At 38.3% G+C, this 26,684-nt stretch overlaps 1 protein-coding gene across 1 annotated transcript in view; it reads left to right on the top strand.

Annotated features, from left to right (window-relative positions):
• LOC125233833 (mucin-5AC) overlaps positions 1 to 26,684 on the top strand; it is a 99,271-nt gene that overhangs the window by 70,179 nt on the left and 2,408 nt on the right. Inside the window, exons 3-11 of the mRNA XM_048139967.1 lie at positions 3,011 to 3,108; positions 3,352 to 5,268; positions 5,933 to 7,341; positions 22,159 to 22,323; positions 22,994 to 23,230; positions 23,894 to 24,031; positions 24,421 to 24,706; positions 25,093 to 25,278; positions 26,385 to 26,569. Coding sequence (XP_047995924.1) covers positions 3,011 to 3,108; positions 3,352 to 5,268; positions 5,933 to 7,341; positions 22,159 to 22,323; positions 22,994 to 23,230; positions 23,894 to 24,031; positions 24,421 to 24,706; positions 25,093 to 25,278; positions 26,385 to 26,569 — 4,621 coding nt within the window. The remainder of the gene's footprint in view (positions 1 to 3,010; positions 3,109 to 3,351; positions 5,269 to 5,932; positions 7,342 to 22,158; positions 22,324 to 22,993; positions 23,231 to 23,893; positions 24,032 to 24,420; positions 24,707 to 25,092; positions 25,279 to 26,384; positions 26,570 to 26,684) is intronic.

Here is a 26,684-nt window from a genome sequence, read left to right as displayed (position 1 = left end):
TCCGTAGTTTTTCGTATTTTTCTCAAAAACTACTGAACCTATCAAGTTCAAAATAATTTTCCTAGAAAGTCTTTATAAAGTTCTACTTTTGTGATTTTTTTCATATTTTTTAAACATACGGTTCAAAAATTAGAGGGGGGGACGCACATTTTTCCTTTAAGAGCGATTATTTCCGAAAATATTAATATTATCAAAAAACGATCTTAGTAAACCCTTATTAATTTTTAAATACCTATCCAACAATATATCACACGTTGGGGTTGGAATGAAAAAAATATCAGCCCCCACTTTACATGTAGGGGGTATCCTAACAAAACATTTTTTTCCATTTTTTATTTTTGCACTTTGTTGGCGTGATTGATATACATATTGGTACCAAATTTCTGCTTTCTAGTGCTTACGGTTACTGAGATTATCCGCGGACAGACGGACAGACAGACATGGCGAAACTATAAGGGTTCCTAGTTGACTACGGAACCCTAAAAAACACGTTATTTGGTTCCAATAACTGAGTTACGCTGGTTAAAAAAAGGGTGACTTGAGAATAATTTATTTACGAAAATATTCTTTCTTCTTCAATAGAGGTAGGAATTATTCTTCTTAAGGGTACGGAGCTAAAGAGCAATCATTGAACTAGAATCGAGCATATTATTTATTTATGTCTCATGACTCATGACCTCAGATATGACAAAGAAAATTCGACAACAATAACTTGAACAATCCGACCGGGAAAGTGGAACAAACTTTCCTTTTAATAAAATTCTGTGAAGGATGACAAATAAACTACTCAGTACAAAGTTATATTTGTATTCGAGTAGTTTTTGAACATGATGTTTGTTTGATTGACTTTCTTTGATTCGGTAAGGGTCAAATTATCTCAATCAATGAATATTATAGGACATTTTTAGACCACACCGGTTGAAAGCGCAAGAAGGCTTGTGTTATGGCTACTCAGACAACAATATAAATATGATATACAAATGCTTATAAACAACATACATTTAGGCCCACTTGCACCAACCACTTAACTCAGGGTTAGTGGGCTGTCATCTGTCAAATTCCATATAAAATGGTAGGCTAACCCTCGGGTTAACTCTTCATTTTCGTTGGTGCAGGTGGCCCTTAATGTAAGGCACATTAAAATTATTTAGCGTTCATATCTTCCCTTTTAACACTCGGGTCATTCGAGTCCAGTCATTTGCATGCTTGGGAGTATAAATCTAATACACAGAGCCGTGATAGTATTATGATTAAAATAATTTCCCTATAAAAGTAGATACCTTAATATAAAAAATGTAGAAACATAATAAACGTAAAGGGATAAGCTCGCCTTTGTACATAACCATTATAACTATTCACTGTACCTACTTGTAATTTGTTCTGTGCAATAAAGTGTTTACTACTAGGTACTACTACTAAACTTAATAAAAGATATTTTTTTTACAAAAATTGTGAGTAAGTAAGCTGCTAATTCAGACAACAAAATCGCTAACATGTAACACCTGTAACATATGCTATAAGAAACAAAAGCATGTCGTCACGCTAATCTAATCTGACACAGTGTCAATAAAGTCATGGGAATCGCCGGTGTAACTGCGTGCCTAGGCAACATGCCAATCGTTTACGTTCCATAGCAAACACGCCTACGTCTCTGTCGCGCTAATATTATAAAAATAAATGAATATCGGGGACACCTAACACAAATCTATCTAGCCACACACAAAGCATAGCTTGTATTATGCGTTCTTAGTAGGAATAGGCGACGAATCTATGATACTTACATACAATCAATCACTACACACATAGGTACTTATATGTATGAATAAATACAAAGGTATTTAAATAAAGAAAACCACCATGACGGGAACATTTATGTATGCTCATAACAAAAACAAAAGACGTTACTGGGATTCGAACCCAATGCTGCCTCTGTCACTTCACTACCCTCTGTGTGTGTCACTACTAGGCCAGACCGGCTGTCAAATGGAAGAAGATGGAAGAGCTTCACAAATATGAATACGCTACCAAATACATATGTAACTCCGTATAGACAGATAAAGTCTAAGAAAAAACGTACCTCAAAACCATACAGAAAAAGGTACGATGACCTAGATGGCGATACACCTTTGGGGGACGCTCGGCTAGATGGCGCTAATATTAATATTTTACATTTTAATACATATCAAGCTAAGAATATGGGCCAAATGTCAAAACTGAGGTTCAAAAGTTTTAAGCCTGTGTCGAGAGATGGCAGTCTATGCACTGAGATTACACATTTTACTTTGACAGTAACTCTCTATAATACTCGATCCTCTTAGACGCTACGTAGAATACTATTGGCAGTGGCACGTTGGCTAGGAACTTTAGTTGCAACCGGCAGCCGGTGGCGATTAAACGCCTGTTGCAACACGGAACTAATCGGACATGTTTAATAGAATCGTGATTGTTTTTATCGAAGATAAGGCTTCGATGGAGCAATTTTATTGAGTGGAAGAGGCTGAGATTTCCGTTGGCATTTATAATGCAATTTGGGTAAATCCCTGTTTAACACCTATTTGTTGATGGTTGTTGTATTTAAAACAAATAGATCAAGTTACACTGAAATAGTTCTTAGAAAAAATACAGAGTGTTTGAGTCACCGGCATTAATTTCTGGGGTGAATATTTATGACACATTGAGCAGCTTTTGCTATAGAACTAAACCCAAATCACGTATATATTAATTATCAAGTTAGCCTACTTGTTACTGACGAAATATAAAGAGGAAATCCAAATTATTTTATCAGATATCGAATAATTAATAGATAATTTCGTGTAGAGGAGAATATCTCCTGAAAACTCTTACTAATAGAATTGAATATAATATAATTTATTCGTGAACATAGCCAAGATTAATTACACATTACAACACAAACAGACCATCAAGTGAGAACAATGTGTCAAATAGTTAAAAAAACATTTTTTTAAATATTTAGGTACAGAATATTAAAATTTGTTATTTATTGTTTCAGGATAACATGGGACACAGGCTTCTGGCAAGTCATTGAGTATTTTCGACACAAAGAACAAAATGAAGTAATAATGGAGTCACCAGTAAGAATATCCTTAGGTGAGTAACCAAGATTTATATTTTTATATTTATATGGTTGTTTACTTCACTTTTCCGAAAATTATTGACTAATTAGGATATCCAAAATAACAGTTAAAGATAAGCTTCATATCAGCATTGTCTTGGATTTAGAATATTCAAAAATAATATTTGAAAATAAATAATTTGATTGCCTAATAATAGAGCTTAACTAAAATAAATAATTAAACCGGAATACTAACGCCTACTTTATACTGTTTCCAGGTGCAGCATTAGTAGCATACCTGCTACTATTAAGCAGCACCCCAGCCGGCGGCAGCGCGCTTCCGCTCGACACGACCCCGGCGCCGGCGCCGGCGCAGGCGCAGGCGCAGGCGCAGGCGCCCGCCCGCGGCGAGCGGTCCCGGCCCGCCGCCGCCTGGCCGCGCGCCCGCCCCCGCACCCTCGACCCCGTCCTCAACGAACTACCCAAGGGCTCCGTCTCCGAGGAACACACCGAGAAAAACGCCAAGTACAAACACAGGGGAAGGGCTCGATACTACTCGCGATCCACCACACCCAGCCCCCCGAGGAGGGTCAGAACCTCAACAACGGACACCGTCCCCGGAGTGATCATAGTGACCCCCACGGCGGAAGTGAAGAAGCCAGGGCAGATTATGGACAGCATGAGAAACTACAAGAGAACAAAAATGCCAGTAAGCACAAGCACCACCACAGAAGACAGTAAAAGCGAGGAAGACGATGATGACGACTCTTTCGAGAAATTCACTAGCAAATTTGATGACAACAATTTTTTCCATATACCCGGTTTCGATGATGACCATGGAAAAGATTCTAAAATTAGTCCTAGTGATAAGTACGCTGATTATTCAAGTACGGTACTTAGCTCTTTTTCAAGTTTCTTACCCAAAGATGATGATGATTCGCCCTATAAATCGAATTTCTTCGATTTTGATACTGATTTAACGACGCCTAAAAATGACTTCTTCGATAGGAAGTATCAAGAAGTATCGTCAAGTATTATTAAAAACTTGGAAGCTATTAAAGCCAGATCACCACCACCGAACATTACAAGTGTACGTATAAGTGAAAAAGTAGGTTTAAGTCCAAATATTACTAAGCCAGGCAACAGGTCCACCATAATTATCAAGAATACCAAAGAAACCCGCCTTATTGATAATGATGGTGCAGGAACTAACAACAAAGAACTTTCTGATGTGCACGGCACGAGTGTTTATTATGAAATGTCTGTACTTTCCACCGAAACATACGCAATAAACAATTCTAATGAAGATGATTGTGACAATGACACTTTACCTTCGGAACCTACAGTTCAAACCCCTGCTGAAGATGAGTTGGCCTCGATACAAGGAACCCCATCAAATATTTTCCCTGTTTCCACAAAACCGCTTTTCCCTGATCCTGAATTGGGGCCCACCGTGTCCTCTAACTTTTTATCATCTTCTAGTTCATTAGCACCTTTCTTTAATCCGTCAAGCTCAATACCCTATTCCACAATTAACTCTATTTCATCTACTGAGAAGACAACGAGGCCGTTCTCTAACAGTTTCCCCAGCAGAAATAGAGGATATTCTAAGAGACTAACTGGATTTACTGGAGCTAAGGATTCTCCTAACAACGTCACACCGACAGCCGAAAATGTACAGACCCATTATGTCAGGAACACTACAAGAAAATTCCACTACACAACTCCAAAAGCAAAACCAACGTGGATGGCTCCAAGACGAAATGTTACCAAAAGTTATACAAAACCTACGTATCCTACTACAATATACGCGGAGCATTTTAGTATTAAAGATAGAACGACCTCAACCGTCCGTCCAAAGCAGTCGAATAGAACCGTTCTTACGACTGTGTCATCGGACATAGATCCAATTTTGCAAAGCGATGTGGGCGGAGTGAAGAAGTTGGTGCAGTCTCAGACTATTTCTGATAACAGTATTCCTTCGTTATCGAAGAGGGGGTCGATGAAGTTCGGAACTACGACCGCCACGTCCGTGGAGGACGAGACGACAACCACGAGCGAGCTGGAGATCCCACCGACACTGACAGCGTGGGCGCTTGCCAGCTTAAGAAGCCCGCCAGGAGCGACAAATGTAACGAGCTCGACGCAAAAGAGCGTCGAAGAAAACGAAGTGCAAAAAGTCAATGAGATTGGAGGTGAGTTTGACTTTTTATCAAATTATTCATGTTTTCAAAAAAATTTACTTAATCACCTTTATTTAGAGTAAAACTGACAACGGAGTGTTGTAGACTTTTCCGTTGGCAGTTCAATTTCATTAAACGGCCTTTTGAGAGTTATTCATAATAATTTTATTATACACAATTTACTTATATCAATGCAACTACTTAACATCAGTACTTATATTATATTATTAACATCAGTATCATCAAAGACATATATAACTCCGTATAGACAGATAAAGTCTAAGAAAAAAACGTACCTCAGTACCATACAGAAAAAGGTACGGTGGCCTAGATGGCATTACACCTTTGGGGTACGTAATATTAATATTTGACATTTTAACACACATCGAGCTAAGAATATGGACCAAATTGTCAAAACTGAGGTTCAAAAGTTTCAAGCCTGTGTCAAGAGATGGCAGTTTATGCACTGTGATTACACATTTTACTTCGACAGTAACTCTCTATAATACTTGATCCTCTTTGGTATCATACATGTATATTAGTCTAAAAGTATTTTCAAAATTCCCTCGATTTTCAATTCAAGATCTTATTACAAGGATTTGACCTGATGACCGTTAACAACCTGTAGGATATCATTTCCTACAAAACATTAAAACTTTGTTGTTTAACTTTTCAGACAAAAACGTAATTACTACGAGTTCGACCACTACAACTCAAACTCCTGAGACAAACAACTTAGTTACTAGAAAGGTTGCAGATATTGACCAAAACAAAGTACCTTGGCGACCAGTACTTCCTCACGCGTCTCCTGACCCTGATATGAATACGGAAGTTATGCCAATAGAGAACAAATCGGAACGCCAACCCGCTGAGAGTAATATATCTGTGCAGAACAGCCCTCAGCCTCTCACGTCCACTGAGGGAGTAAAAACCGAGATAGAAGTTGCAGAGGATAACAACAAAACAAAAGAAACAGTTACTTCTTGGGTACCAGTCACTAAGAATGAAGTAAACTCAGCTGGAACTTTTGCTTCAATTACTAAATTACCAAAGGGAGTAACAACGCCTCTCGACGAGACTAGTTTAAATCCTAAGCAAAACAATGAAATAATTACTGAGACGGTAACTGAAGAACCGACCACCACCGACTATGAAATTACGACAAGAAGATTCTCCTACGTTCCCACAGAAGCTGTGACTGACAAAGTAGATGAATCCACACCAAGTGAGTGGCACCCAGTGGCTCCGACTAGAACTAAAGCAACTACAATAAAAGACAGTCCTATTACTACATACAGGCCTAGGTATTATACTACTACTGACAATGATGAAGAGTTCACTACGAACACCCCGGAAACTACACCATCAATTGAGGTATCGTCATTATCAATGGCTAATGTTACTAAACTCCAATCAGAATCACCTGCACCAACAACTGTAGTTGAGGATGTCACATCTCAACAGCCAGCAACGCACGCCGCGCTCAAAGAAAAAGAAACGCCTACTGAAACTACAACTGAGATTGTAGAAGCGACATCCGCACAATCTGAAGACACCACCGAAGTAGTGACTGATAAATCAGTACACACAGAAAGTTCAGAGGCTGACGTAAGTACTGAAGTCTCCGAAACACCGCCAAGTGTAATAAAAGAAAATATTTCTGAGGATAGCAGCGGCAGTAACGAGGTTATAACTATGGAGACGACCAAAATGGTTCCACCACCATCAACCACCACTAGTACTACAACAAAAACCACAACTACAACAACAACGACCACTACCACAACAACTACAACTCCGGCTCCGACTACAGAGGAAAAGAAAGAAACAACAACAGAAGAAGAAACAACGACACCGCAGATTTCGACGGTGCCTGTACAGAAAATAGCAGAGACAGAGATAGATGTAGAAACGACGACAGAGCTGGGGACAAAGCCGATAGGAGAGTTAGAAGATGTGTCGAGTTACGGGGATGTGACGACGGAGCGACTCACGCCGATGGACGAGGCGGGCTCGGGTGCCGCGGTAGCCATTGCCGTCAGCACCATTGGAGTTATTGCCTTGATACTGCTTATTGGATTATTGGTAAGTAGATTTTTAACGTTTCTATTTAATAGAGCCAAAAAATACGACGATAAAATATTTATGAGTTTTATTACTGTTCGTAAAGTTAACAAACCTTTGCGTTTGTGCTAGGTACTCCAGCATTTACTACGAGTTTGACTCTGATATAATTGGTATTAACGTCTAACTTACTTTCTGTACATTTCGCTCGCACTAAGGCAAATTTGTATCTAGTACAGTCACCGGCATAAATAAGTGATGAATTCTATACCTTGTCGCACGCGGTGACTGGTAATTCTACCCTCGCCTCAAATTGTTACTCCCGCCACTCGTCTTTTTTGACCTCACTTAAACGCCAGTTGCATAAAATACTATTGTAACCACCTTATTATGCACCATCGTATTTGAAGACGGTTTTAATTAGCCATTAAAATTCACTACCGACACTGTGTCGAAAGTTGCTGAAAAATAATGTTTAGCACAGTGATACCAGTGCAATAAACAAATTATCCCACAAAATCGGCTTTTTAATTTCAATAAATATACCAAAACGTTTTGTGTTGAAATTTATTTTCGTTTAAACAGAGTCATTATTTGTGTAATGGAATATGTAAAGATTTTTAATAAACTTGTAAAAATCGGCAATTTTAATACCTGCACGGGAAGCATGATCGCGCGATAGACGATGAAATAGCAGGCCGTCCCAATCGCACTATTTGTAAACCCTTATTCATTTTTAAATACCTATCCAACAATATATCACATATTGGGGTTGGAATGCAAAAAAAATATCAGCCCCCACTTTACATGTAGGGGGGGGGGTACCCTAATAAAACATTTTTTTCCATTTTTTTATTTTTGCACTTTGTTGGCGTGATTGATATACATATTGGTACCAAATATCAGTTTTCTAATGCTAACGGTTACTGAGATTATCCGCGGACGGACGGACGGACGGACGGACAGACAGACATGGAGAAACTATAAGGGTTCCTAGTTGACTACGGAACCCTAAAAATCGTGTAAGAAAAATATTTCTGAAAATGTTTTGTCGACGTATTTTATTTGGGGCTATCCTTCCTACTTAGATCTGTAAACACCGATATTTTATCCTTTTTGCTATATAGGTCAGGCTGTCTATGGCTATCTAAGTAACCCATTCCTGAATGAGTTGTGTCTGTGAGTCATCCTTGAATAATGCTACGTATAACATTTCGATAGACTAAACAATCCGAGATAAGATATGCAATAAATGTATAGCAAGCAGCAAGGTTTCATTGCGACTTTATGAATGAGTGCCTTTCATAATGTTTTCGTGTAATTTCATTTCAAACTCTACCTAATGATCCTTTTATAAATAGACTTTGAAAAGTTGAAGTACTACTCAGTCTTTGTACGCATTAAACAAATATTAACTTCGTAAGGCCCATTGTACATTACAATGTACATAGTGTTGCAATCTAATTTGAACCTTCCATGAACTGAATAAAGTAGAATTTCCATTGTTACATTGATTTTTGAAACAATCGAAAATCTTACCAATTTATTTATTGAATAAGGTTCAAAATCAAAATGGGAAAACTAACTAAGGTGGGCCTTACGAGGTTAAATGTGGAGTGTTGCATAATATTTACCCCTTTGCGCGTTGAAATATTTTTAAAATAACGCAATTGGTTCCTACATTATTAATAAAATAAACAAATGAAAATCTTTTATCTCCAATCATGGGGGCTGTCCATAAATTACGTCATCGATTTTTTCAGATTTTAGACCCCCCCCCCCTATAATCATCCTATCGTCATATCTTAATGACCCCCCCCCCCTTCTCCCAAAATTGACGTCATTACCAGTTTGACAAAATAAAACATTGCAGATTTGAGAAAAATAGGGTATTATATGATTAAAACACTTGGTTATAGAATCATCTTTTATTATTTTTACTTTGGCAATAATCATTGATATAATATAACTACTTATAATATAATATAAATACATAGTATAAAACAAAGTCGCTTTCGCTGTCTGTCCCTGTGTATGCTTAGATCTTTAAAACTACGCAACGGATTTTGATGCGGTTTTTTTAAATAGATAGACTGATTCTTAAAGAAGGTTTAAATGTATAATACATTTAAGTACCACGGGCGAAGCCGGGGCGGGCAGCTAGTATTATATGTAATATTATTGTTAGAGTATTTTATCTGTAGTTATTACTGTATTTGTGTACATCTATGTTGCATTACTTATGTATGTTTATTATGAGTTATTTTAGTATTGTATGCGCCTTAGCCGCCTCTCACATTTGCAGTCTCACTTACTAGGTGTGCTGGAAGAAATTTCTTTTTAGAAATAATCTTTTTGTACGTGAAAAATAAACTATAAATAAATAAATAAGAATGACGTCAATTTCGAAACACCCCCCCCCCCATCTATCATTTACCGTCATCCGCAGACCAAACCCCCCCCCCCCTAATTTAGAATGACGTAATTTATGGACGGCCCCATGGTAAATAGATAGAAATTAATAAAGCGTCACACTTAAGTAAATAATCATTTTTAGGGTTCCGTAGTCAACTAGGAACCCTTATAGTTACGCCATGTCTGTCTGTCCGTCCGTCCGTCCGCGGATAATCTCAGTAACCGTTCGCACTAGAAAGCTGAAATTTGGTACCAATATGTATATCAATCACGGCAACAAAGTGCAAAAATAAAAAATGAAAAAAAAAAATGTTTTATTAGGGTACCCCCCCCTACATGTAAAGTGGGGGCTGATATTTTTTTTCATTCCAACCCTAACGTGTGATATATTGTTGGATAGGTATTGAAAAATGAATAAGGGTTTACTAAAGTCGTTTTTTGAAAATATTAATATTTTCGGAAATAATCGCTCCTAAAGGAAAAAAAGTGCGTCCCCCCCCCCTCTAACTTTTGAACCATATGTTTAAAAAATATGAAAAAAATCACAAAAATAGAACTTTATAAAGACTTTCTAGGAAAATTATTTTGAACTTGATAGGTTCAGTAGTTTTTGAGAAAAATACGGAAAACTATGGAACCCTACACTGAGCGTGGCCCGACACGCTCGTGGCCGGTTTTTTCTTCATGGCAAAAATATCGCCAGTGTGTTTCGAAATAAGATCAAACACCGTCTAATACATATAAGAACAAAATCAGGGCTTAGGTAGGATGCCAATATTTTCAAATTTGATATCATCGATGACTTTGTAAAGAGTAGGTATTATTGGAATTTTTTAAAATACTGTTTAATGTGAACAGTGCAAAATTATACGCTATAAGAAACAATATAATCTAGACAATCACAAAATTTACAACACAAAGCCTGATCAGAAATATATGACTACTCACCATGTTGCGGAATTTCATTACAACTACATATTTTCTTCATACTATGCAGAACTGTGACCGCATACATCAGAACAACAGCGCCCTCTTGACAATAGTCAAATATTTCTGGTCAAACTTTAAATACAAATATATTTTTCTCAAACATGCAATGAAATATTGTCTTTACGTTCCTTAAAATGGGCTGGGAAGTATCGCTTTTTGGGCGCAACAACTCGAGAGGACTGTAAAGGGATTTCATATTATTTTTCAGGCCTAGGCCTGCAAAGTAACTTTTTTTTATAAAATATTGTCCTTTAGAGCATTTTTTATTTTATTTCATTGTATGTTTGAGAAAAGCACTATACATGCCTCGGCGTGAAAACGGATTCCCGGCCTCGTATCCCTATCCGGCCGGATATCCTCATTTTCCCGGCCTCTGATGTAATGTACTAATGTGTTACCTGTTTTAATCCATCTTCGTTCTTATTATTTTCCGTTTTCACTTTCTCTTCTGTATCTCTTTTCACTTTTCTTTTTTCAATCCTTGTGGTGTTTTCGGTGTGTATTCGTACAAGATATCCAAAGTAATGAGCATAATATCTATAGGTCTGCCTCACGATAAATTACGTTCACTACTTTGGAGACCATTGCAGACGGTTCAATATCTTCTGTCAAAAACTGAAATGTTATAATATAAAATTTTGTTAAACACTGTCTTCTGTTAGCGATTTCGTTTGCATATATAATGGTGATCCAAAACATTATTATTATCAACTTTCATCTATCGGTTCAGTAGAATTTAAACATGAAAAGGTAGCATACAAAAATAAAAGAGTTTCAGAACAGTTATAGCATGAAGTAGAATATCGCAATTATTTAGACACTTTATAAGGATTACTTAATTAGTTAATACGACGAGAACGAAAGGAAATATAAAATAATAAATAAATAAATATTATAGGACATTCTTACACAGATTGACTGAGCCCCACGGTAAGCTCAAGATGGCTTGTGGTGCAGGTACTCAGACAACGATATATATAATATACAAATATATACATAGAAAACATCCATGACTCAGGAACAAATATCTGTGCTCATCACACAAATAAATGCCCTTACCGGGATTCGAACCCGGGACCGCGGCATAGCAGGCAGGGTCACTACGCGCTAGGCCAGACCGGTCGTCAAATATAACATTCAAATTATAGAAATTGTACTCAAATTTCAATGCCACTCTTGGCAATCAAGAGGTTGAGAGAAAACGAAATTGTGACTTGTGACATTGCAGCGACAGGTTGCCAGCCTCTCGCCTACGCCACAATTTAATTTAACCCATATCCCACAGTCGACTTCTACGACACCGACGGGAAGCAAGGGGGTGGTGAAATTCTATTGATAATTTATTGATAGAGCTTTTAATTTATTTTTATTTAAAAGTATACTTACTCTCATTTTCTCATGACCCTTGGCGTCTGAACAGTGCTCTGCTTGTTGACTTGCCCTGGAAAGACATTATGAAAAATTAAGTTTGGTGTTGGACAATTATGTTTGTACAACTTTGAAAACTTTAAACATAACAGTTGCTCATGTATTTAAAAGAGATGTCTTACATAACTGGTTGTCATCACGTGGGGATTAATCTTGATTAAAGTTATTTTCATTATTCATTTAAGAATTAAGGTATTTGTATTGTAACTACGGTATATTAACTAACAGTTAAAAACGACATGTTCGCTTGAACGCCGCTATAATCAAGAAGTAACTCAATCTGCACAAGGGCATTCTGCTGAAAGCTCGTTAGATAACGAACATAACCTGGACGCAGTTCAACGCAAACGAATATACTCTCTAATACTAGACTGTAAGAACCAAAACAACTTACTCGGCAATCTCGGCATGAAGGTAGTTTGATGGTTGCAAGGGGATTTGAGTTCTGTCGCGCAGGAATTAAAATTGTGATAGCAAGGTGCCTAGCTAACGTTACAACCGCTTAGGTTTCGTAAGCTAGCTCTCCCTATCGCTCTTCTGTGGCGTGACAGAGCCAGGCTGCGTTTCGGTCGCCGCGTAGCGTCAACGATTGTCACGTCGGCTAGGCCGGCCGTGTTGGTCGAAGTTTATCAGTCGATAAAAATTCCGCGGGCTACCCGAAGCTGCAAATGAAGACATTTGACACGTCAGATAAGTTTATGAGTAGTGAGAACCGGTGGGCGATCGTGAATGTCGGTCATGAGGTAGTAACGGCGGCCATTACTGTGAACCAAGCGAGATAGACCCCGGCCGTTGGACACTTGTCTGGTGACATACGAGACGAACAGAGATAGTGATGGTTGTCGGAAATTCTTGAACTAGGAGAGCAGATCTTGGGAACGAATTTTGTACTTTAGAAGACCATGAGTAAAAAAAACGGGCCCTGTGTGTCCCAAAAGATATAATTTTTGCAAAGACAAGTGTTTTTATAGTAATAAGCATGTGATGCGAAGGGCTGAAAGTCATGTGACGAGTAAGGTACGAATGAATGTCGAAGGAAGTAACGGGAGAGGAAAACCGAGGAAAAGGTGGATGGACTGTGTTAAGGATGATATGAAACGGAAACAAGTGAATGATGAGATGACGGGTGATAGAGAGGTATGGAAGAGAAGGACAGCTGCGCCGACCCCAAATGACTGGGATAAGGGCACGCGAATGCGATGATAGACTCTTAGTCTTCCTCTAGGCTTTCCTGAAGTTTGTATTCTGTAGGGACTTCCTTCACTTTTGGCTTAATATTTGTGGAGATAAGGAGGTAGGTAGTAGTGATTTTGAATATTTTTCAGATCTCAGGGTATGTAACAATGGTTCGACAGAAACCGCCAGTTGAACATTAAATTACACAATGAATGTTATTAGAAGCATTACAAAAAATTAAATAATAAAAAAAAGAAAATAATATTATTTGTTTTATATCAACTAGAAACACTACCTACAATATAAATTTAAAAATATTTAGTGTCAAAATAGTCACGTCACTTTTCGGAGCACCATCCGAAAAGTCACGTGACTATTTTGACACTAAATATTAGTAGTGTTTTTTTCTTTTCATTTGGTATTTTGTCGAAGTACGTTTTTACGTTTGTACGTCTGTTGGCATCTTAACTCTTTACGTATGAATATTTTTAATAGTTCTGCTAAGGGATCTATTAAGATTTATGCAACTGTCTTCTGCGTTTCCGAACGACAATATAAACGGCACAGTAAAAGCGTAGCATATGCGTAGGCACTCGCAGTCGTTAAGTAGGTTATTTTATTACACAGAAGGTACCATAGATAAATATTTAGTTGTGACTGTCGTTTCTTCAGAACAATGAGCAAAATGTTAATTCTAAATACCAGGCATATCTATAAAGAGAATCGAACTAATTGCCATGACTAATTAGTGTGTCACTCTCACTTAGAGCTAATTAGGTCGACTTTAGAGATTTTTGTAGGTTACTTTTCTTTACTGAACTAACATATGTAATTAAATATGGACCCGTACACAGTATTAACGTCGGTTATGAATCCTTCAGTGCTGAAAGAGGCGCAATATGACTTTTTCTACTTGTCGACTGTAATCTGTCAATTAGGACACCACAGACTAAACTATAAGTGCTAACTTTTCAGTGTTGGATACTCTATGGCAGTTCCGACTCAATTATAATAAGCTCATTATAGTTGACTTTAGTTAACTGTAATAATTTCAAAAATAGAACTTCATACAATTTCTATACTAATTTGCGATACCAGGCAAATTTTCCTGCATCTGAAACACGTTTTTTTTATCTATCGCGTTATCGGCCAATCAGAGACGGTTATTACAAACAATTGGTTGCTAGGTAATTCGATGTTGATACAACGGTGAACGACTCTATTAACATTAATTTTAACTTGCATGAATGATGATATTTCCGTCCATTGATGATGAAGATGATGACTCGTAGAAAAAGTATTGTATACAATAGTGATATAATTAAGCTTTTCACTCTCGTACCGTACTATTAGGCCACTCAGCAAGCTTCGTGGCCTAAACATGGTACTCGACTGAAAAGCTTTGTATTATATCACGATTGTATAAAATACTATTAGGTATACATTCCAATGTATATTTTATTTAAAAAATATGCAAGTCGTATAAATGAATAATAGAATTATAAATGAACATTAAATAAAAATTGGATAAATTAATACTGATGATTTGCAATGCGTAATGTCAACTTGAATACAAAATTGAATATTTTAATGAAAAAATATACAAATTGAAATATCAACAGTTACATGATAATGAATTAGAAATAACATTAATTATTATTACCTACCTATTAAATTTATAAAATTTAAAATTGATTTTTAATTACAAAAATAAATATCTTAACCTAACGAAGACAGGATCAAAAACCAGGGTGGTTTTTGAACGGTTTCGTAACATGCTCCCGCCTTGTTTGTAGGTACTATTTAGGTACCTAAAATGAACTGTGAGAAACGGATAGACGATCGAATGATCTAAAAGGGACCCTAAAAACTAGAAATTTAAATAAAACAACAGCAGTACCTATAGGTTTATACATGTGGGGTTAAGGATAAGTAGACTTGAGAGATTACTGATATTGATAAATTAGACACCAGAAACGATACGGTAGGTAGCTAGACTAGGTACGGTATTAGGTGCTTGCTGAAACTAATTCTTTAAATAAGTGCTTTTACACGATTATAACAAGCATTCGCGTGGCTGTGTATTTAATTTCAAAAACTTTATACTATAGTCTTTTTCACATCTCAGCGTTTTTTTTTCTTAATTTACTGTAAATTACTGTAAGTATATAAAGAAAGGCTTAAAAGCCCTAAATTATGTTAGGTACTCAAACGGACTATATCGATTTTGTATCTACATTTGACTTTGAAGTATGTTTCCTACAGCTTCAAAAACATTATATTTCAACTGAATTTCTGAATTTATTTTCAAGACAGCGGACCAATAAATAACAAACTGATAGACAATAATATGAAATGAATTAGAAGGTGCTATTTGAGTTACGGAAATAAAATAAATAACTATCCTGTCTAATATTACGCATACCAATTTTAAAATACTTATTAAAGCTCTCGAATAGTAAGTAACAATTTTTTTTTTTGAAAATCATACTAAACAATTAAATAAAAATACCTTTCGGAAACCAAAACGAACCAAATATACATATAATATAGAAGTACCAAGAAACTCAACAGAACAATGATAAAGAAACTTACCTAAACAAATCTTCTATGACGCATGAAGCACTGGTATAAAATACTGAATATTTGAATTAACTTCGTATATTTAAAGTTCCCAAAACAATATTTGAAAAATAATGATAATATAAACACAAACCGATCGTTAAAAAAAGGGAATGTGAATGTATTCAGAATTATATGAAATAAAACAAAATGTACGTTGAGAAAAACAACTGAAACGGTCTAAGTTAAAAAAAAGTTAAAAGCAAATAAATATCAGAATATTAAAAATAAAAAAGAAACTATATTTTTAAATTTTTGACAAAATATGAAAGGGCAAAAAAAGGGTCAAAAATAAATCTGTATTGTTTTGGGAGCGGTGTGCGCCGCGCGGTATGTTACGTGGATGTGGATTGTGGGCTGCGCGCAGGCGCAGGGCGCTGGGCTAGGGCAGCGCGCGCGCATGCACGGCTGCGAGTAAGTACTCAGAAAGCGAGCTTTTCATAGGGATGGTAGCGGAGGAAACATTGAGTTAGTGGTTTAAGAATTTTTATTTACTCAGCTTAAATAATTTATTTAAAAAAAATAAGTAGAAATTGTACATTCCTCAAACGTTCCTTCATGACCGTAGGTACCTAAATGTACCTATATCCTTATGGCAAACTTGTGATGATTGATAATCACTGCAATCTACATAGATAAAGTAAATAAGTGGTGACTGATTAACCTGATAAATTAAGCAAAAACCTTCGGTACTCTTTTAATAATTTTAAGAAGGCAGATGTATTTTGTAGCAGACTTATATGTAGAGGTATCGTCACTGCAGTTTCAGAAAACCAGAACTTGATACATTTGAGGAACTAGTATAATTTACGAAAAAGAAAATCTGTATTATGTTGCCGTTCTGATAATTTAAACACAGAAAACTAGTTAAAATTATTTGCATTATGAACAACAAAAATATTTCTTATTCAATGCGAATATTATTTTGGTACATCCCTAGCAGTCCTGTAATTTCTCGGGTCCGTACCCATTATTTCGCTAAGCGTAAGTGTCGCCGTATCGTTCGGAGGATATTTTTACAGCGCGAATTATAAACAAAGCCCGATGACGGACCGACGGCGCGTTTCCATTGTGAAGTAGAAGTTGCCTAGATTTTTGAACTTTTGGTATTATTGTCACTATGCTAATGTAAAGAGCGCATTGCCTTCCAAAAAAATTTGAGGCTTTATTATTAAATTAGCTTTTGCCCGCGGCTTTGCTCGCTTTTGAGCAGGACCGCACCAGATAGTCTAGAGAAGCTCACAATCACGGGACGCATGGCAAGGAAGCGAAGAAGTGGAAGCATGGGCACGCGTTGGGCAGACAGAATAACGTCTGTGACAAAGACCACTTTGCAGGCTAGCATGCACCGAGCCCAGGATCGAGTGGCGTGGAGACAACTGATGAAGAGCATCCACATTCGTCACGTCCCTCAGTCATGAGGATACGACAAAGAAGAGAAGAAAGAAAGTTGCTCGCTTTAAATTCGGAAGGTAGGGAAGTGTGGGGGGGGGTTAGAAAGTAGACAAATGCAAAAGACGCAATTTTCGAATTTGATGCGAGGGAAGCCGCGGGCAAAAGTTAGTAAGGTGCATTAGGGTTATTCCGAATGATAAAAATGCTCTGGTAATTCCGAAAGGGGAATCTTAATATGATGGAAATACTGGTGATTTTTGTGCGACTTTCGAAATAAGACGACGTTCGGATTTACCCTAGTGCACCTTAGATATATTATATATTAAATATTATGTATTAAGTATGGATTATAGTACTTCTTATCTTCCAAGAACTTACCCTCTTATCGTAATCTCGTATCGTATCGTACGCAACAACGGACAGCGGCCCACACTAGGGCACTTCATAAATTAGTTCTAAGTGGTAGGTACTAAGCGCTGAGTCTCCGATGGCTTCTCACGGACCACTCAGACGCGAGTAAGCATTTTTAAGAATTTGTTGACAGCTCTAGTAATTTACGATTAGGCCAAGAATTTGTCATACCTTCATAAATTTTGAAATATATTTCTTTGTAGTTGTTTGTAGTCATCCAAGTAAAGCTAAACCATGTTTGTGAATTTTCTACCAGGTATGATCGGTCCAGGGTACGTAGCCGAATGGCACAAGGCACAAACGCCCACAAAACGCTCACGAAACGAAACGCTCGTAGATAGCTATCTCTATCGCTCTTGCGCATTGGCGCGACAGAGACATTTTTGTGTCGCGTCGCAGAAACGCCATTCAGCTACGGCACCTGATGTTCAAAACTGCACTTTAACGCATTAATAATAGGGGAGAGTTTATGTGCTCCTTGTACTTTTTTGGAAAGAAAATCCATGCTTTTGACATAGTTACGGTGGACGACGGTTGAAAAAGACCTAAAAGAAGCTCATTTAAATAAAGACATAGCACAAGACCGTGCTAGATGGAAATTGAGGACAAGGAAGGCCGACCCCAAGTAAATGGGAACAGGTCTAGCAGGAAGAAGAAGAAGGTTTTGCCCGGCGGCTTTGCTCGCGTTAAATTCTAAATTTGCGGAATGCTCTATACAAACATCCACCCCCTATTTTAGGGAAGTGGGGGGTCAGAAAGAGACAAAAAGCAGCCTATGTCATTCTCCAACCCTTCAACAATTTGTCGCTCCGTTTTGCCGTGAAAGACGGACAAAAAAACAGAGACACACACTTTCCCATTTATAATATTAGTATGGATTACTATTTTATATTTTTTTAACCGTTGGCATAGTCACCTTATGCCACGTTGCGATAATCTATCAGTTAAATAGTTTATGGCATCCGCTTCATACTAAATCATAACGGTTCCTTGTTCTCTGTTTATCTCGAGATGAAATTTGGCCCCAAACATTGCAACAAAGTTACTTTTGAATTGTTCGTAGTTCCGCTAACTGTGCGGAAAGTACTAACATTCACATCACACAGCAAGAAAAAAAAATTGATTAAATAATAATTAAAATATTATATCTACAGATGTAGTGCGAAAAGAGTTGCCTTCGTATTGTTACGGAAACGCACGAACGTGTCATGCTGTTTCAGTCAGTCTCAGTACAAGATGTACTGACATTGACTGACAACTAGCATGATATTTTTCTCAAACATGGTATGAAATATTGATGTTATGTGCCTTATAATTGGCAGCGAAGTATGACGTTGCAGGTGCGGCTAGGACGATCGATAGATAATGAAATTTCATACAAACCTTGCAGGCCAAGGCCGGCAAAGTCTTCTTTTTTAATTTCCAAACACAGATAATTGTGACATAACATCCAGGTATTTAGCCAATTAAAAAAAAAGGTAAGGGGCTTTATAGACTGCAACTGGTACGGGCCCTAGACAATATTTGATTTTGGGTGCGTTTTCATACAAAAAAATTTTTTTCGTTTTTTTTTAAATTTTTGTTTTAATTTTTTGTTTTTTTATAGGCGTAGGTATACGGGGTGTTAAAGGGGAACGAAAATTCGATTATTTTTGCGCTACGACGCACCGTTTAGGAGATACAGCCATCCAAAGTTACTATTTTCAGTAGACTTTATTTATTTTATACCATATTTGAGAAAAGCACTATACATACCTCGGCGGGAAATGGGGTTGCCCGCCTGAGACCTATCCGGCCTCGCTTGGCTCGGCCGTCTATATGTCTTCGGCCGGCAACCCCATTTGTCCCGGCCTCTGTAGTAATGTACTATAAATACGAACGCTTCCGAAGGAAACCCTTTTCGCACTACATCTGTAATGTATGTATTAACTTACTTTATACCTACCAAGTGAGCTGTTTTCATACAAACATATAAATTTGAAATTTAAATACGTAAAGCGAACGTAAATTTTAGCGGCGTGACTTGCCAGTCTATATGATATACCTCTTTATGCCGTAGATACTTATGTTTATCTTTTACCTAACTATTTGGGCTCGACTTATCATTCTTCTTTTTTTCCTGGTGTTTGGTGATTCTAATGCTTGTATGGTTGCCATCAAACATCCAACAATAATACATAATAATACGCAATAAAAAAATGTATAATCCTAGCACAAGAAGGCTGCGACACTTGCGATAGTATCTCGCAGTATATTACTAATTGATTATTTTTGAGATAACTGTTAGAGCGTGATACTGTTGCACTGAGTGCCCTCTATTTCGCCTATCATTAATTCGCATAATTTGAATTCGCATAACAGATTTGGCATAACATAATTGTTCATAACATTGAATAAGCATAATATTAAAAATGCATAATTCTTATTTCGCATAACAATGAATCTGCATAATTGAAATTTGCATTCTATTATTGCGTATAACTTTAATTATCCTAAAATGAATTGCCATACTTACGAACTGTATTGAGCAAACGATTGGATCAATCAGGAGCTGATTTTCCAATTTCGAGCGCTCGATTTTGAGTGTTTAATTTATACTGTCTCACTTATTAAGTATGAAAAAAATAGGTGTAAGTAAAGGTACAGCGAGGCAAATCTCAATTTCTTCCATGTTTTACAATGATTGCATTATTTAAAAAAAAAACCGGCCAAGAGCGTGTCGGGCCACGCTCAGTGTAGGGTTCCGTAGTTTTCCGTATTTTTCTCAAAAACTACTGAACCTATCAAGTTCAAAACAATTTTCCTAGAAAGTCTTTATAAATTTCTACTTTTGTGATTTTTTTCATATTTTTTAAACATGTGGTTCAAAAGTTAGAGGGGGGGGGACGCACTTTTTTTTCCTTTAGGAGCGATTATTTCCGAATATATTAATATTATCAAAAAACGATCTTAGTAAACCCTTATTCATTTTTAAATACCTATCCAACAATATATCACACGTTGGGGTTCGAATAAAAAAAAATATCAGCCCCCACTTTACATGTATGGGGGGTTCCCTAATAAAACATTTTTTCCATTTTTTATTTTTGCACTTTGTCAGCGTAATTGATATACATATTGGTACCAAATTTCAGCTTTCTAGTGCTAACGGTTGCTGAGATTATCCGCGGACGGACGGACGGACGGACGGACAGACAGACATGGCGAAACTATAAGGGTTCCTAGTTGACTACGGAACCCTAAAAAACTGTTTATTTTTAAGAAACATACATGCATTTATGAACTTAACTGCTAATCTTAAATTAAAAAGATTATTTGAGTTAAGGAGTCTTTATTTTATTTATACATTACTTATTAAGTTTTTTCGTTTTTCATAAGTGTTTTTCAGAAAATAGAGTGTGTACCAATTATGTAGTAGGCGTGTTCAGTGGATACATGTAATAATGGAATAATGGAGAAATAGTGTAATCATAGAAAAAATGGATTAGTTACAATACTTACAATTGCCTTTTAGTCTAGATTTGCCCCGCTGTACCTTACTAAAGAAATTGAAAATGGATAGTATTTAAATAATATTATTTCATCGTTCAGATTTTCGCAGATTGCACGTGCCAATACTGATACCCGAGCAAGCGGAAGATTCCAATATTGAACCGCAAGCGTAGCGAGTGGTTCAAAAAGTGGAATCTTGAGCGTTGCGAGGGTTTCAAGGCACATTAACCTTCGTACGGCACGTTAAACATTGCCACCGAGTTTGAAACACAAAATTTTTCACCACCCCAACACGAACAAAATACTGACTATAAAACATCAAACTAAATCAAATCCATCGATTTCTTCAATATTTATGATTCAAAATCATCATTTATAGGTAAAATTATATCAGCTAGCTTAAGACATCAAGTTAAAATTTGTATGACTCTTTACTTTGCACTCTTGTGGATAAAATGCAATTTTGCTATCTGTTTTCGAACAGAAAAGTAAGCCGTTACCCGTTAGTGTGGTGAAAAAATAATTTTCTTGTATGCCATTTAAACATTCTACGAAACAAAGTTATGCTTATTATACTTATACCAATTCATCGTTATAACAATTTACATTATGCGCATTAGCATTATACGAAATCTGTTATGCGAAATAATGATAATGCGTATTAAACGTTATGCGTAATAAACGGTATGCCAATTCATATTAGGAGTATTCAGTTATGCGAATTAATATAGACCCTGTTGCACTCTTCTTCCTGTGCTAGACCCACTGTGCCCTTTGCATATATTCAAGGTTATTTACCCAAAACTGTCCGAATTCAACCTTCAACCCTGGACTATTATTGTGTAGCATTCGATGGCAACTGTACACAGAATTAATACCGAAGCGTAATATCAGGTGCCCTATTTCCAGCTGGTTGTCCGGCGACGCGGACGGCGGGGGGTGTACGCGCAACGCTGTACTCCCGTGTCTTTGGACGCGTACAGCTTAGATAGCGTCAGCGTTGGACACCGCAAGGGCAACCAGAGGCTACGGGCTAGTAAGAGGAGCTATGGGAACCCGGCTTATGATGATGAGGTAAGGAATTCTACCTTCAGATTTCTACAGGCGCAAGGGTCAATTCAATCATCGGCCAAGGCATGCTGGTACTCAGCATTGTAGTCGACAACACAGGTCTTTGGACGCGTATAGTTTTGACAGCGTCAGTGTTGGACATGGCTAGAGCAACCAGAGGCTGCGGGCCAGTAAAAGGAGCTATGGAAATCCGGCTTATGATGATGAGGTGAGGATTTCAGTTTACCTTCAGAGTTCAGGTACCACAAGGACAATCAGAGGCAGCGAGCCAGTAAAAGAAACTTTGGAAACCCGGCTTATCTCTAAAATACATGACCTTGGCAAAGATTTATTCAAATTTGAATTTTGACATGCTGTCAATAGAGTCAAAAATAAATGATGCATATGTACATCACAATGCATTTAAGGGTTATGATATAGGGGCCAGGGGTTCTGCGTTTTAATGTCTGATAACATTAAAACGCAGAACCCCTGGCCTCATCACAAGAACCATTCATAGACTAAAGCAGGTTCGTGTATTAGATTTTCAGCACTGTATCACCGTATCTTAGGATGCGTACAGTTTGGAAAGCATTAGCTTACTTAGCGTGCATTTCATATTAACGTTTGTAGCGTTCTACCTCCAGTGTGGCGTGATATGATCGGCTCTAACTGATTTTTTTCTTAATTCTAGGTGACATCCCACCCCATGAACTACGCAGCGTTGGCCAACTTCGCCCTGGACATGGAGTCCATGAGCACCGAATTTGCGGAGATCCCCTCCGTGACCGTCCGACCTGATGAGGTCCCTCCAGGATGTGAAGACAAGAACAGATACTCGAATGTTCTGCCACTGCCTGAGACCAGGGTGCCGCTCAAGAGGGTCGGAAATGATCCGACGTCGGAGTATATTAATGCTAATTATATAACGGTGAGTAAAAATTGGGATCTTAACTTTTGATATCTTCTAAGTGTTGTATTGTGCTGAATCACAACTACTTTCATGCTTTTTACACGACTGCCCCAAAAAAAGAGTGTATTGTTTCTACATTTTAGAAGACAATTAAAGGAGCACATACCTGTACAAGCGCTGGTAGCCTAGCGACGTGCGTGCGACTTTCGTTCCGGAGGTCGCGGGTTCGAACGCCGGCTCGCACCAATGAGTTTTTCGGAACTTATGTGCGAAATGTCATTTGATATTTGCCAGTCGCTTTTCGGTGAAGGAAAACATCATGAGAGGAAACCGGACTAATTCCAATAAGGTCTAGTTACCCTTCGGGTTGGAAGGTCAGATGGCAGTCGCTTTCGTAAAACTAGTGCCTACGCCAAATCTTGGGATTAGTTGTCAAAGCGAACCCCAGGCTCCCATAAGCCGTGGCAAATGCCGGGATAACGCAAGGAGGATGATACCTGTTCACATATTTCACCACTGAAGAACAAACCTCTAGTTTCTTTAATTCGTCAATTCATCAATCCGGAACTTGAACATTAGGAGTAGAACGAATGATGACATTTTCTTTCTATCAAAATTTTATTGCTCCGGTCATTTTCTTCGTGGGTTTTCAATAACTGTACCTACATTTATAAATTCCAGGGCCCAGGCAACATTAAGAACTACTACATCGCGTGCCAGGCGCCGCTGCCCAACACTGTCGCCGACTTCTGGCGCATGGTGTGGGAGCAGAATTCTCGTGTCATCGTCATGCTGACGGAGTACATGGAGAATGGCGTTGTGAGTAGCAATTAATTTGTTTTTGTTGGTTAGTGCCGTTAGTGGTCTTTGGTAGACTCAGGGGGGAAAGGCGCATTGAAGTTAAAATGCAGTTCAGCTAAATCCTTGATGTTCTCTCTCACTGTGCCGTCACATCTCTGCTTTAAAGATATTACTGAACGTTTCGAACAATAGTCAGAAAACAGTGCAGATGGAAGAATACCGAATAGCGCGTTGGTTTAGATAATGCTCTTTTGAGAAGGTCGGCCACTCCGCAAAAGTCACCGAACCCATTACCAGTTTACTATGCACATGTTATTTAACTGGTTCGGTAATACATAATATGAAACGTAATGTTCTATCAAACAGAAAAAAACGGCAATACGAATTTTCTTCTTTGGTCATTCCAGGAAAAATGCTACGAGTACCTTCCCCCGTCAGAAGTGTCAGACAACAAGCGGACCTTTGGAGAATACCAGATCCTGCTCAAGAAACGCGAGCAGCGGGACAAATACGCCGTCTCCAGCGTCCAGCTGATCAATTTAACGACGAGGACATGGCGGGAAGTCACGCACCTCTGGTACTTCTGGCCGGCGAAGGGAGTCCCTGATGATTACGACTCAGTGCTTGACTTCCTGTCGGAAATGAGGAGTTACATGAAAGTGTCACAGTCAGCCAAAGAGTATGATGAAGAAGGTAAGCTTTGGATCAATTAGTGATTTTATGACAATTTGGTTACATACAATTTACGAAGTGCTGTGCCAAGTATTATCTAAAACGTAAGGTCAATACGGATAAGTGTGTCATAAGGAGAAGTGTGTGTCTGGCCTTCGCATTTGGCCTGTTTAAAGCAATGATAAGTATTTATTGAGAGTTTATACGTAAGTATACCACTAATCGTGAGTAGCGAGGAGCAAAAGTATGAACTCTCAAAAATACCTGTGACAACGAGTAAAAAGGTCAAATGTGAAGGCCAGACACCTTACCTTATGCCACACTTATCCGTATTGACCTTATATAGGTAGTTGAAGATAGTTGGCGTTCAATGAATGATAAAACTAATTCCTAGTTTAACTTTCCAGGTGTAGAAGTAATTTACGGCGACGGCAGCCGATCCTCCTACGGCAATCTGTCCAAACTGAGAGAAGAGGGCAGCCCTGGTAATGGCGTGAACGTGTACTCGCCAGCAAAGGCTGAGGAGATGATGCGACGAGGACATGCAACCAACGGCACGCTGAGTAGAATGAAGGCCGCGTCTGAGGTGGAAGGTAAGCAACTGGGTTAACGACGGTATAAAGGTGCGAACGGATATTCGCCAGTCAAGGCTGAGGAGATGATGCGACGGTCACCTATCACGGCACGCATAGTAGGATGAAGGTTGCGTCTGAGGCGGAAGGTAAGGATGAGCAACCGATAAATAGATAGATTTTATCGCTTCTTCCAGTGAAACATGAACGACACGTACTATCGAGATAAAACGTAAAGGTCCACAACCAACAAACTGAGTTGGAAGAGGTATGGAAGAATTTCTGCCATACTAGTAGGGTTTAAAAACCAGTGGAACTGGCAACTATGTATTTGTAATCCATACCAGGGGCGGCTCACTCCGCGATTCTATCGCCGCGCTACAAGTACATGCCGGCGGCCGCGAGCTCGCGGCCTAATCAGGGGTGGCGCGCATTCTCACGTAACGCACGTTTGCACTTTCTAACGTTACTTTAAGTCGCGAGTTTTTTTTAAGGTTCATATGGGATGTCCGCGTGTGGAATGGCTAATAATGCTTAGTTAAATAGATATCATGAATAAAATAAATACGATAGGACATTTTTAAACAGATCTACTACTGATTAACTCCCCCAAAAAATTTCAATAAGGCTTGTGATGTTGGAACTCAAACAAAAATATATATATACCTAGAAAATACCCAAGACTTGAATATAATAGTATAACATTTTATCTGAGTATTAATTCGTTTTAGTCCATAGACAACCCTATCGCCGGGCGCCGGGCGCCGCGCAGCACGTGCGGCTCGTTTCTTTGTAAGAATTTTGTAGGCATTTAAAAAGGCGGCATGTCGTGAACATCAAAGCAGTGGGCCTTCTGTACTTGTACTATTATTTATTCTGTGTCCATACTAATATTATAAATGGGAAAGTGTGTGTGTCTGTTCGTCCGTCCTTCACGGCAAAACGGAGCGACGAATTGTCGTGATTTTTTAAGTAGAGATAGTTGAAGGGATGGAGAGTGACATAGGCTACTTTTTATCTCTTTCTAACTTCTCTAAAATGAGCGGTGGAAGTTTGTATGGAACATTCCGCATTTTCTAATATAACGCGAGCAAACGCTATGAAGGAATTTTTGTAACTTTTTCCAGGAGTCCGACCATGCACGGTGGTGTGCGCAAGCGGCGCAGGGCGCTCGTGCGCGCTGATCGCGCTGGACATCTGCGCACGCGCGCTCGCCGCGCACGCGGCCGACGTGCCGCGCGTCGTGCGCGAGCTGCGCGCGCAGCGCCCGCACTCGCTCTCCAATAGGCACCACTACATCTTCCTGTACAAGGTTAGTTTACTTGATAGAAAAGATTTATTGATAGAAAAGGGGAAGCAAATAAGCAAAAGTAGGTGTTTGGAAATTTAGTCACGAGTTGTGAGTTGCGACGTTTCTCCTTAACGTT

The sequence above is a fragment of the Leguminivora glycinivorella genome, chromosome 15 (genome assembly GCF_023078275.1).
Source record: "Leguminivora glycinivorella isolate SPB_JAAS2020 chromosome 15, LegGlyc_1.1, whole genome shotgun sequence".
NCBI classification, from domain to species: Eukaryota; Metazoa; Arthropoda; class Insecta; order Lepidoptera; family Tortricidae; genus Leguminivora; species Leguminivora glycinivorella.
This window is presented reverse-complemented; position numbering and strand designations above follow the sequence as displayed.